Source organism: Rhinolophus sinicus, linkage group LG17, assembly GCF_036562045.2.
Source record: "Rhinolophus sinicus isolate RSC01 linkage group LG17, ASM3656204v1, whole genome shotgun sequence".
Taxonomy (NCBI): Eukaryota; Metazoa; Chordata; class Mammalia; order Chiroptera; family Rhinolophidae; genus Rhinolophus; species Rhinolophus sinicus.
This window is the reverse complement of record NC_133766.1, coordinates 12,345,001-12,358,874: the sequence shown is the minus strand read 5'-3', so window position 1 is coordinate 12,358,874 and position 13,874 is coordinate 12,345,001. Positions and strand designations below refer to the sequence as shown.

Genomic DNA, 13,874 nt, shown 5'->3' with positions numbered 1-13,874 from the left:
AAGTTAGCATCAATTTGAAAATGAATTTTGAGAATAAGAACCATACTTGAGTTCTTTCCATGGTGAACTGTGATGAATGTTTTAGTTTAAGTAAAACACATACTATCTATAAGATGATGGTTAACTATTTCACATCTTCCAACAGTCTTCTTTTTCTTCTTTCAAAGAAATCATAAAATTTTAAAAAGCCAAAATACAAGTAGCAATGGTCTAGCGGCAACAGAGAGAACTGGCCAAAGAATTCTTTCAGTGTAAGATCCCCAAAACCTTGTCATTATAAGATAAACATTTATATACAAACATTTCAATTAAATTATGAATGCTATTACAAATGGATGAGATGCAAGTTTTTTAAAAGGATTCTGCTTACAGTAAAGAAAAATCCATTGTTTAGAAAGAAGAGTTATTTATTCTTATACCTTGCCTGATTTCGAAGTTTTGTCAGAATGTAACTAAAGACAAGGAAAGTCTGAGGATGAAGATAACAACTTATTATTCAAACTGAAGAAAAGCTACCCTACTTCTTAGGCAGTGTAACAGCATTTGAAGCTCCAGATAAATTCTACTGCACACTGTGAAAACTCACTAATAACACAAACTTTGACTACTTCTTACCTGGCACAACATGGCTGTTCCTTTCATAGTGACTGTACCCATAGCCATACATTCACGTTTGCTCTAATATCACTTGTAACTGACTACTTCCGCCGTTTCTCTAAGGCATTGCTCTCATTACCCGTTTTCTGTTTACCCAATTATACCTCCAACCATTAAGCTGAAATATTAACCTTTCAGAGTCTTTATTGTTTTAAAGGTCTTGTGGTAAACAACTTGGGACATTTTTATTCATTTGAGATTCTAGGTGGTAATCTCCTCCGGGAGGGCCCACACGGTGGTTACACAAAGTGCTTATATGAACAACAAGGTGTATCCAAAGAGAACATTCATCACTAATTCTATTAAAAGTGGCAGACAATGCAGAACTCACCTGAGTATAGAAGCCACTAGCTGCCTCTAGGAACAGAGAAAGGTTTGCCTGAACTTCACTCCGATTCGGGTTTGCTCGATTCTTTGCCTGGCCTTGTAGTGTTGTGATCTGATTCTTAAAGGCATGATTCCAGCTGAAAACAAAATGTAATTCTATTTGGTATAGCAGTGACTCACTGGGCAGACACTGGTCCCCCTGAGAACAAGAAAGAACTGTTTGTTATAATTATAACACACTAGATAGTAAACCTGCATTAAAGTTATTTGTTTATTTAAATAACTTTATGCTCCCCTTTGAACAAGACCAGACATGCAGTAGAATCCAACTGACCTTAGTAAACACTTACCAAATGTTCAAATAATCAGACTGTGGCTTCAGCTATTAATTTTTTAGAGCTACTAATGTTTGAGCCTATTTAGGAATCCCAGTACAAAATCAGAACTACAGTGGCAAGACCAAAGTAAAAGGAAGCTATTAACAAATTTCCATACATTGTGCCAAAAAGTAATCGAGTGTACTCTATCAAGTGACATGTATAGGGAAAAAAGGTTTTTTGTAAATATTAAGCTATAGCTCTTATTTCCCTAACATCTGTTTCCCATAGTTCTATTTCTGCTCAATAATGCCTCTTGCGGTTAATATTTTCTTTAGAGCTTGAAGTATAAGTTCATTTTCTGACATTTCAATTTTGGCTATTTAAAACAAGAAACAAACACAACGATGAAATATGGCACCAAAATCCTGTTATGTCTTTCATTAATTAAGCTGTATAGAGAATCATTTTAAATTCAGTTATGGTGAAATACAGCCACCCCTAACTTAGAAATCACAGGTAAAATAAAAAAAAAGAACTAGGACGATGGGAAGATATTACTGACTTGATTAAAGGAAGCAAACAGACAACAAAGGTTTACAACCTATCTGGAAAGTACCTAATTCTTTATCAACGTCAACTTTTAAGGCTCTAGGGCACTGGGGCTTTTAATGATTTATGAGGTCAATCACTCCCTTAGAATTTTTGAGGACATCTTTATCCTTGACTCTAAAATCATAGATATATGGATTCTGAGTGGTTGTGATTAAGCTCTATTACTAGATTTCCTAAAAATTATCTAAGAAAGGTGTGGAAGATAGGAAGTATGAACCTTCACTACAACTTAGTGTAATGGGCGTTACTAAACAGAAGATTCTTCACTGATTTTTAATTTTCCATCAGGCTACTGTCCTTGTTTCACTTTGTAAGGCAAGGCCTTCCACGAAAGGTATGTATTTACTCACTCGGGAATCTGGTCATCTGTCATTTCACCTCTCATAGAATGAGTGGAATAGCCTAAATATACAAAATCTTTCTTCAGTCTTATGGAAAAAAAGGGAAATACCTACGTATTTGATTACAAGGAAGAAATTTCCTTACAATGCAAATATATTTTAATTTTGGAGAAATTTAGATTCACATTTACCAAAGAAAGATTTATCTAAAGCCTACTCTTGAGTTTCTGCTTTCTAAATCATGGCTTATATGTAGGACTGAATACAATACAGAGAATCGAAAACACTTTCTCTTAGTATTCAAAATTTATAGAGTTGTTTTATGATATGCCCTCACGACCTTAGTAAGCGTGAACTCTAAACATTTCTCCTCTTACCACCTAAGACTGAATCTGAAGGTAATACCAATGGTCAAATATTTTGTTCAAAATGAAAACAAAACAAACAAACAAAAACCCCACAAGCATTAGAATGTCCTTCTTCTTTTTTTCCCCCACTGGAAAAGCTTACGCTGGGTGGGAGATGAAGGTAAGGGGGATCAAATATATGGTGATGGAAGGAGAACTGACTCTGGGTGGTGAACACACAGTGGGATTTATAGATGATGTAATACAGAATTGTACACCTGAAATCATGTAATTTTACTAACAATTGTCACCCCAATAAATTTAATAAAAAATTAAAAGAAAAGCTTACGCTGAGATCGAGGTTAAAAAGAAACCACCAGATTGCTCTTTTCTATTCTAAAGTCTTGGTGGGGTCTTGATCTTAGCAGGGCCATCCCAAGTAATCATACTTACAGATCCTGTTCTACTTTCTTGTCTAAAGCATATTCCAAATCAGTAACTAGCATTTTCTGGTACAGGTCCTGCAGAGCCTGCCTGGATGTCCAGACCTCAGCTGGACCCAGCTTAGAATCTGAGAAACAAAACAGAAACAGAACAGGAGATAAACAGGTAGTTAAGGCCCTTACACCACCCCAATGATCCTGCCCCTCTCCAGTCCCCAAAGCAAAACCTGCGGCAAGTACAGACCACAGATTGCTGTGGCCGTCCCATACTACTGCAGTGCAAGTGACTTTTGCCTTTTGGCTAATGACTAAATCTGCATGCGTCTGTAATTGCCTTTCAGCTTTGCGATAACATCATGAAATGGAAAAGGCTAACAGAATGAATGGTCTCCCTTGGGCTGTGGGTTTGCATTTCTATGTACTCGTATCACAGGAAGCCATACGCTGCACACCAGTCACCCCGTTTGAAATGAAGGGCGGCCAATTTGGTCTGTTTACTCTCACAAGGATCCCTCATCGTCCAAAGCAGCTTTTTTCTTTTTCTTTTGAGTCATTCTCACATTGTCCTCACATCAGCGCATAATCCAGCAGTTGTTTGGGCATTCTGCTGTCACTCCTACTCTATACAAGTCAAGCCAAGCAAGCCAGGGCAGTGAGCATTATTTTAACGATTGGCAGACTGCTTGCCAAGACATTTTCGTGAGCAATCCATACTAGCTATTTAATGCAAATGTTGACTGGTAGCAGACAGTGATTAAACTGCTTAGGAAGCCAAATGAGAGGCTAGGTGCGAGATGAAATCAGAAAGTCAGGCTATGACTATACATATACCAAACTGGGACCATGCTGTCTGCCAGGGTCCTACAAAGCACATTAGCCTTTCTGATCATTAGGCTTGTAAGTGCAATATTTGACAGTGAGCTGCTTCAATAGAAGTTAATCATGGTCTTTTCAATCTATATTTCCACCTGCTAGCGAGGCTGTCTGGTTGCATTTAGTATTTTCCTGCTACACAATGGCACAATCTTCACTCTTGAGGGCGCAGCTCACAGTGGCCCATGTGGGGATCGAACCGGCAACCTTGGTGTTATTAGCACCATGCTCTAACCAACTGAGCTAACCGGCCACCCCGCTTCACTCCTCTTTAGGTCTGCTGTTAGTATCTATAGCCACCACAGTTCTATCCTGAAAATAGAATACTCTGAATATTTGAGATAATCCTTGTAAGAGTTTGCTGGCCCCTAAAAATAGGGTCCAGTATCAGCTTCTTGGCCCCTTACCAAGTTTTTAATGATTAATAAATAGTTTATACATTTATTCAACTCGGCTTCAATTCATCAATGGCAGGGAAAGGACTGTAAGGGATCATTAACTCTGATCTATCAGAGAGACTATTATTTAAACGAGCAGACTTCAGATCTTAGTTAACATTTCTGGGCAGGCAAAGGTCCCCTACAAAGTCAAACCCTAAGCCTAACTCCTGAAGGTGTTTAATATTATGCTTATGATGCCAATAAAAGAGCGTAACACAGCAACTCAAAGCTGACACTGATACCCAGAGTATAGAAGACAACTATGCTAATAATGGAAGGAATTGAGGTGCGATACCAGTAAACCTAGAACAAGCGTATTTGGTGCTTTTTTTTTTTTTTTGCTCTCTTCCCTGAACAAGTTTACAATGAGATTATTCACAAATTCTTAGAGAACATTAGCCTGTAATTCTAGAAGTTGAGAAAAAGACATCTAAACAATCCATTTCCTCTTGAATGTAAATTTTTTGGCAGCTATGCTGGTTACCACATAGTTTGAACTTTCCTTTGTGGATGTCACTGCAGAACTTAATTTCTCAAAAATCAGAATGAGCTCCATTATCACACGTCTTTCCCATCTTAGGCTGGCACACACTGTATGGAGTGCATACTGATCACTACAGACGTACTGCCGTATAGTTCCTCATTTTGGAGTTAAAATCTGCTCCATTTAGTGAGTAAGCCCAGTTACTCTTTCAAAAACACCTTGGCTATTACTCAAAACAAAAAAGGTAAAGGAGAGAAGAAAGGCAGGGGGCAAGGTCGCTCACTCAACTTCAAGGACTTTCAGTTGAGTTTTCATGCAAATATTTTTTCTGCAGGTTTACCTATTATTCAAGTTCAGGGAATTATAAAACAGGAAGCTATGAACCTAACACCGTAAGATATTTGCGTTTATATGGCATATGAATTATTTTTCCGTATGTCTTAAACTGTTGATAAACAGTTCATAAACATTGATTGAATGATCGCATGCACTAAATATTCAATTCAATGTAGCACAGATTATATAAAATTCTTGACATGGGTCATCTAAGTAAAAATTCCAAGTATAAAAAAATAAATATTTAAAGCAAATAGTAAGCTAATATCCCTCTGGCAACCAGGACAGTGCTACAAGTAATAGAGGAAAGATGAATACCCTTAATTTAATGGTAAAAAATAAGTTGTAAAAAACAAGCGAGCAGTCAATACCTGTCATGTCAGCCTTCAGGACTTCTGCCTGCCTAAAAAGGGAAAAAGAACATCAGTCAGAAACATACTAGGCTTGCCCCACATGAATAACACTAACAGCTAAACGTTACGTGAAACCCCAGACAATAAGAAAGTGCAGCAATTCTATTCGTGGCCGTGCCTATTCTTATCCACTGACGTTATCTATCTTAACATCCAGGACAGCAGTAGGTCTGGGCAAACTGATGCCACACCTGGAAGTTTACAGGTCATCACGAACTCTTCTCCTGAGTAGCGTTCCCTTTCTCGCTGTTTACCTCCAAATCTGATGTGTTTAAGATACCAATGAATGACAGTTATTAAATAAAAATTTTCCCTCGGCGTGACCAGGAAATCCCAGGTTTCTCCATTCACAAGCCACTATAACTATTTCCAATTTCCATTCTCCTCAGCTGCTGATTTCTGCCTCCTTCCTCAGCCCCTAACGCCTTTCAGCAAAGGACAGAACTGCACCTCAGGAAAAACAATGCCGTTACTAGATACTTACTACATTCACAGACCCTCTTCTTTCTTTCTCTTGTTAAAACACTGCACCGCTAATTTAATACCAGTAACTCCACTCACATATACTCTTTTTAGTCTTTCTTAAGGATGCCTGCTCCTTAAATTAACCCCGCCCCTCTTCCAATAATTTTAAAACTTCCCTTTATTGGATCCCTCCTCTTCAGTATTTAAACATGCACAAGTCTCTCACAGATTTTAAAACCTTCTGCTCCAGAGTCTTTTCTAGCTGCTGCTTTTCTCTCTCCTAAATGCTTCAAGAATTGCCTGCATTCAAGAGTGAACTCACAACCTAATATCACCCCCCCATCACTGCTTCTCCTTCCAGCATCTTGTTTTCACCCGAACAAAAGTATCACAGCTTTCCTGCTGCGAAGGACAGATACCTGGAAGTCACCCGTGACAAACTTCTCCAAATCCCCGGAAATCTATCAACTCCAGAGAATTTCACCTACTACAAATACCTTGAATCTGTTCGTTTCCTTTCACTTCCTCCTCAGCCACACACATTCAAGTTACACCATCCCTTGTCTGGATTACTGCAAAGGTACCAAATTGTTTCCTCCATTCACTCCTGCTCCTTTTCATTCTGTTCTCCCTACCTTTGTCAGAGGGCTCTTTCAACACGTCTGATCTTACCAATTGCCCATTTAAAACCCTTGAATGATTTCCTTAGGTTAAAAAACAAAACCTTCATTCAAGTGTCCTACAAAGTTCTCTGCACTCTAAGAGTCTGCACTCTACTTCCACCACTGTTCTCTTTTCTCCTTGATCTCTGTGTTCCAGTCACTGGACTTCTGGTTTCTCTAATGTGCGCTGCTCCCTTCACACTCACGGTATTTGCAAAGAGTCCTTTAGCTGGGACGTCTCCTCCCCCCTGTGTCTGGCTCATCGCTGCTCACTTTGTCTTGGAGACATTACTTCCTCAGGAAGCCTTACTTGAAGGACATTCCTGTTTTACGAGTATGCTTTCAAAGCACTATTTTTATGTAGATGAAGGATATTCGTGTATTTTTTTCCTATTACATAGATTTAAGAATGCTCACGTCACAACCGCTATGCCTACTAGCACAGCTGCCTAGCACACAATGGGCATTCAATAAGTATTTTTTAAGTGAAGAAAAGGAAAAAGAATAAATCATGTTCATACACTCTAAGAAGTAAGTATATAAACAAGAGATTCCCACTTTTAAAAATAAAATTTGACATAAAAGCTAGAAAATATTCAGAGATTCTAAAATTTTTACTGGAAATGTTTTACATTATTAGGTATTTAATATCAATTGTGAATATTAGTTTCATCAAAATGTAACATGAACTTTTTTATTTTCTTAGCCTTTAGAAAGATATTTGTTTTTTTTAAATTAAGCTTTCAAACAATAGAATCATAATAGAGTGCTACAGAGATAACCACAAACCACATGAGAATTATCAATATAAATGAACAATACTCAATAAACAGCTACACTTAGTTCTAAAATGTAGTATCACGTTAATTCCCATTATCCATATAGCCTAACTTCACTGTTTGCTTTGGGTGTTAAACTTTTGCCATTAAAAAGAAATCAATTTCACAAGGTTGTTGGCTTCTGCCCTTAAAACCTAACATCATATGATTTAATAAAGAACACCACTTATTCTATCCTAGCAATGTCACCACCACCTCCGCTCCTCCCCTCCCAAATCCTACAGGAGCACTAATTGATGAACTTTATACTGAGAAAGCCAGTGCTAATTATGCATCGTTACTGCATTCAATAACCTTTTCATTTTGTCCCTGAACTATAAAGTTACAAAAGATGTATTGTACTATGTTTCCACAGGTTAACCAGAAGTTCATACTCCAATGTATGTAAGACATCTTATACTTAGGATCTTGTGTCTCAAGGTTGTTTTCTCATTCCAAACAAAATTTCCTTATAAAAATGGACAGTATCATTTTGGTATGCTAACGTCTGCCTAATGAGGACACCAGCTTCCAGTCAAACGAAGATTATATTGAGCACGTAACAAGAACTGTTTACAAATAACCTGCTTCTTTTACAGGCTGTCGCTAAGAAAAGAACTATAATTCTGGCAGATTCTGGAGCAGGCGTCCATTGACAAAGAACAAAGTTTTACACTATATTTTTATACACTATTACCTGTCCAAGAAAAACTGTAAAACTGAAAATTCAAGAACGAACAAAAGGAAAAAAATGTCATAAAAACCATCTGACATAAATATTAAAGCATTCTGAAATTCCAGGAGTTTCGATTTCTCAGTATGACAGGTGCTTGTCTTGGTGCAAAGTTCTTCCCCAGGTTCTGAAAGAGACACGTTAGTGACTAAAACAAGCTTGCTAAACTAAAATGATGAAAACACAGCTAAGTGGAAAACTGAACCATCCTGCGAGACAGCTACTCTTATTTCCATTCTATAAACAAGGAAATTGAAGCTCTAAAGTGTGAAATAATTTGCCCATAGTCACAAAGCAATTAGGTACAATTAAGTACAAACTTAGTTCTTTCTGACTCTGAAGTCCAAGTTATTTATTTCTATTTCTTCCAAATGAGAAAAAAATTTATGACATAAAAAGCTAACATAGATTTATCTAGGTTTCGATTTTCGCTCTGTCAGTCAAACACTAACATTTAAGGTAACAGGCCTACATTACAAGATCTGCTCATATTAGGAAATAAATTACATCTGACATGTTTATCAGAAAGACCAGAACAAGTAAAATTCATATTCCAGTGCAGTGGTCAGCCTGCGGCTGAATTCCCTCCTTCACCCTGGATCAATTTTTGTAAGTAATTTTTATTGGAACACAGTCATGCCCATTCGTTTATGTACTGTCGATGGCTGCTTCCTGCTACGAAGGCGAAGCTGAGTAGTTGAGACAGCGAGGACATGGCCCACCAAGCCTAAAACATTCACTATGTGGCCCTTTACAGAAAAAGTTTGCCTCTCCTGCTCTAGGGAGTACTTGATCAAAAAATGAGAAGTAAAATATGTGTAAGTTCCCAAACCAGTTTCCCTATATGAGAAATGATCAATAACAGTTTCCTCAGAGCACAGATAATCAATTTTTATTAGCTAATATCGTAACCTTGTCACAAAGAGAACTATGTTAAAAATATACAGTCTCATGTAATCAGAAAGTTAGTACTTACAGGCCATGCTCTATTTCTGATGGAATTAATTTGTAAACTGTTTAAAACATGGTTAGGTTTATATACCATTATCCACTAACTCTTCCTTTCATCTGTGTACCGAAAATGCTCATTAAACATGTGAGAAAGAGGGTTAAACTAAGAATTGCTATCTCACAAAAAGAGGAAACCCTATCTTACCTCCTACACAATTATTAGTGTTCTTTTTCTATAGTGTATAATATACAAATCAAATCAATAGATATGTGATCTTACACCGACTTTCATAAGATTAGCACAAAAGTGGCTGTTTAATTTACTTTATAAAGAAAAAAATACACCTCAACTGACCTACTGTTTTTGTTAAAGACCAATATTGTTAAAGATTAATATCACAGGGCGGCCGGATGGCTCAGTTGGTGACAGCGCGAGCTCTGAACAGGGTTGCTGGTTCGATTCCCACATGGGCCAGCGAGCTGCGCCCTCGGCAACTAAGATTGAAGACAATGAGCTGCCTGCCGCTGAGCTGCCAAGGGGCAGCCAGACGGCTCAGTGGGTTGGAGCGCTGGCTCTTAACAATGACTCCTGCATGGGATGGTGGGCTGTACAGCCCGCAGCTAGACTGAGGACGGCGACTGGACTTGGAGCTGAGCGGCCTTGGAAAAACAGACTGTTCCCCAATGAAGTCCTGGAAAAACACACTGTTCCCCTTCTCCAATATTAAAAACAAAAAAGGGAAAAAGACTAATATTACAGTTTATAGCCAGTGTTTACATAAAGAGATGAGGTTTAAAATGTTTTTTCTTGGTAGAAGGCATGGCAGCATGACTTCCTTTATATTCCTACTTTAAGCTGAAGGAATCAATGAAAAGAACGGATGAACCAAGAATCCAAGAATTAAAATCATCATGCCTTCAACAGTAAATTAGCACCATTAGTTACAAAATATAAAGCTTTCAAAATACTAGGTAGATTATCTCAATTAATAAATAAGAGAAATAAGTACATATCAAACATAAAAAAGAAGTTGTTAAGAGCTGAATAAAATCCGAAACATTCAGTGATAATCAAATATGTTGAAAGCTAACAATGTGAAACAATACTCTTGGAGACAACGTGATCAAGATCTATAAATACATTTAAAATGCAATCTAATAGATACTGAAGTAGCCACCACTATATATAGCACTTACTACTGCCAGACACTGTTCTAAGGGCTTTAACCTAAAGTAATCACTTAATTCACACTGAACTATGACTGCCCTCACTTTATAGCTGATGAAACCCAAGGAGACTGGGGTTAAATAACATGTCCTCGGTCAAGTTAGTAAGTACGCAGTAGAGGTAGCATTTGAACTCAGTTTGGTTCCAAAGGCCAACTCCTAATCATTATGTCATAGTTCCTCCTATACAAGACTGTAAGCAAAAAAATAATCAGGAATGTCTGCCCATGAACTGGGGCTTTCAATAGTTAACATTTTACGATAATTTTTTTAATAATGTCAGTAGAGGAAATAAACTAAAGTTAATGGTTGTCTTCTTTAACAAATATCTTGATTAGCACTTTTATAAGAATGCAAGGTAACAGATACAGGATAATCTCTTTTAAGAACACACATTAAGATTCATAGTTTAAAAACAGAAGGTATTTCCAAATCAGGGTCAGATACAATGGAAGATTCCCTCTGCCTGAACTCCCAACCCCCTTTTTTCTCCTATGAGCAGAACATAGAAATATGCGTAAGCTAACATCCTCTCAACTCACAGTTGCTAAGGAAAGGTGAATCTGTCCCCCTTGTTTTGGGAGACAAGACTAGAGTATTTTTCTTTTTAATTTAAATAAAAGCCATGGCAGGTTTTATTTCAAGCTAATTGGTCTACTTATTTTCATAGAGTACTAAGGAGTATTTGGGGTAACAGCATTCATCAATTATAATCATAAACATAATAACCTAATCATAATTATTTGTGGTAAATACAAGGCCAGAAACTATAGGTGAATGTGTTTACACACGCAGGTACACAACACACAATCTATATAGAGCTCTAAGACATCAAGTCTCAAGGAATTAGAAGAAAATAAACCATGTTGCTCTTCTACTGTTGAATTTCACATAGAAAAGAATATCTAGGGAAGACAGTGCTCCTAAAGAGCTCTTCTCAGTAAGAGGTAATGAAAGTTCTAACTTGCTTTCTCTCTATGGCACTTTACAGGTTGTCATGCATTTTCTAATCTCCTGACACTCCGATGCTCTGTATTACAACATTTACTCTACAATCTGTATTATTTGAAAATGTGTACCTAGTTTATTTAAGGGCCTATTCTGGTATGGAAATCTCAAAGTATGAGCAGGACTTATTCTCTCAGACAGAGAAAAACAGCGTACCAATAAAAACAAAACTAACGCTGTGAAGGAAGTAGATTAGAGCAAAAACGCAAGGTAGGAGATGAGCTGGAGAACCACAGCACACAGCAGCTTGCGAGGCTTTGCATAACATGTCAAGGAGCTCCGATTCTGTCTTAACAGGAAGCCAGCACTGAGGGTTAAGCAGGGGCAAAGCACTGTCATCCTGAATCTTTAAAAGATTACAACAACAAGATGCATGCATGGTGGATTTTAAAAGGGCAAGACTGGAAGTGAGCAGGTGACAATACAGATGGACAGAAAAACCTAAGAGTCAAAACTATCTCCAAGTAAAATCGGCTGAAGAAAAGATAAAGCAGAGGAAATGGTTTAAAATCTCTCCCAGATCGTCCACTTGGACAGCTGGGTATGTGAGACAGTGAAGTGTAAGCAGGCACTAGAGACGCGTGTCAGGTACAGGAGAGGTGTCAAGACAAGGCATACAGTGCTGGCGTGACCAGCACATGGATGGTGGGTGAAACCAGGGGAGTAAACACTACTGCCCAGAAAGGGCAGGTGAAAGAAAGAGCCTGTGAGAACAGAAGAAAAAACTGTCAGCAGGAATATGAGAACAAAAGAGTGGACTATGGAAAATAAGAGGATAAAAAGAAAGAATAGTCAAGAAGATCAAAGGCAGTGGGAAAGTACAAGGACTGGACAGTGTGTTGATTTGGCGAAATAAGGGTCAACAATAGCCTTGCCACAGAAGCTGTCAAATTGCAGGGGTTGAGGAACAAAGGAGAGGGAGAAGTTTAAGTCAACTCTTAAGACTCTGGGCAGTGAAAGAATGAGAAGGGGGTCGTGGGTAAAGAAAACGTTCTTGTTCTCGGTGGGCGAGGCGAGCATGTTTAGAACAAAGAAAAGAAGCTAAGAGAAAGGAACAGGTTGAAGATACAAGAGTGAAAACAAAACTTAGAGCAGTTCTGGAAGAGACGGAAGAACATGAGAATGTGATTAGTAAGGCCAGAGGCAAGACGGGCTTTGAAAAAGAGGCAGGGTGAATCAGAGGCAGTTATGGTTAGGGAGGAACGTACTAGAAGAACCTGAGAGGAGTGTGGGGTAGAGCAATGTCCTAGCTCTAAGTGTCACTGTCATGGTATCAACTTCTAGGGGCAGCTCCCACTTTTCATTGAAAAGCCACATCTCTGAGACATGCACCGTCACTGACTCTGCCACTATAACTCATCCAAGTTGCTGTGACGAGCTAACTAGTCCACTGTGCGTGTAGCTAGAGGGCTTCTGCAGCTCACGGTCCCATCTGGTCCTACAGGTGCCGAGGAGGCCTGACTGTGTCGCTGGCGACACAGAACCAAGAGCTGAGGCTCCCTGCACTCAGAACCACCATATATGTAAACCCAAAACACAGAGATTTTCATTCTGAAGGATAATCTAACAAATGGATCACACGTCCCTAGGCTTATCATGAATATTCAGACATCCATAAACATAAAAATTTCTTAAATTTAATGTAATAAATGTCTTAAGACCTTCCTTGGAAGCTGTAAGATATACATTCTCATGACAAAGTAAACATATGCCAAAGTTCTTATGAAGCCACAAAAGTTAAAAAACAAAACAAAAATCGTTAGCACTCCGCTCCCCCATCTTGGCTAATAGGAAATGCTTCAGAAAGTCTCTCATTCTTCTACTAGTGTTCATAAAATATGAATAGTTTAACGTACGTCTCTAAAAGGAACACAAACATGTACAAATCCCTTGTAATTTTTATCCTACCTAATATTACTTGATTTCAGATGCTCCTCTGATTTCAAGTTTCGGGTCCTCATCTGGGACTTAAATGAAACGTTTTCTCCCACAATGACTATCTGCAAGAACATCCGATTTCTCATAAGGTAGAATGAATGGTCTAAGACATTCTAGATAGAGGAGAGGAGGGAAATATGAGTTAGCCCACAGCAGAGAACCCCGTGAAGAAAATCAAATTATCTTCTCTTTATTTGAAATGATTTAATGTCAAAAATGAAGGAAAAGTATCAAAGCTTTTCTTCCTTTTTGTAGTTATTTTCTTCGAAAACACATTTTAAAATTCTGTTTTTTGTATTTCTAGCATCCTAGTTTTAGATAAAAATCTTACCCTCTTCTCCCTCTCTGTCTGAAAGCTGAGTGACCTCTCCAGAACAGACACCGGTTACCCAGCAGGGTCCCTGCAGTACCAAGGTGAGAGTGCCTTGTAGAACACAGGAGCGGATGGTCAGTCCAAACTGGACGGCTCACCGAAGGAA

At 38.2% G+C, this 13,874-nt stretch overlaps 1 protein-coding gene across 4 annotated transcripts in view; it reads right to left on the bottom strand.

The window, feature by feature from the left end:
* SMG7 (SMG7 nonsense mediated mRNA decay factor) overlaps positions 1-13,874 on the bottom strand; it is a 64,462-nt gene that overhangs the window by 30,797 nt on the left and 19,791 nt on the right. For all 4 annotated transcript variants that reach the window (XM_019738179.2, XM_019738346.2, XM_019738104.2 and 1 more), the window contains exons 2-4: positions 5,552-5,583; positions 3,058-3,175; positions 989-1,121 (exon numbers count right to left, since the gene is read on the bottom strand). In XM_019738179.2, the coding sequence (XP_019593738.2) occupies positions 989-1,121; positions 3,058-3,175; positions 5,552-5,583 (283 nt within the window). The remainder of the gene's footprint in view (positions 1-988; positions 1,122-3,057; positions 3,176-5,551; positions 5,584-13,874) is intronic.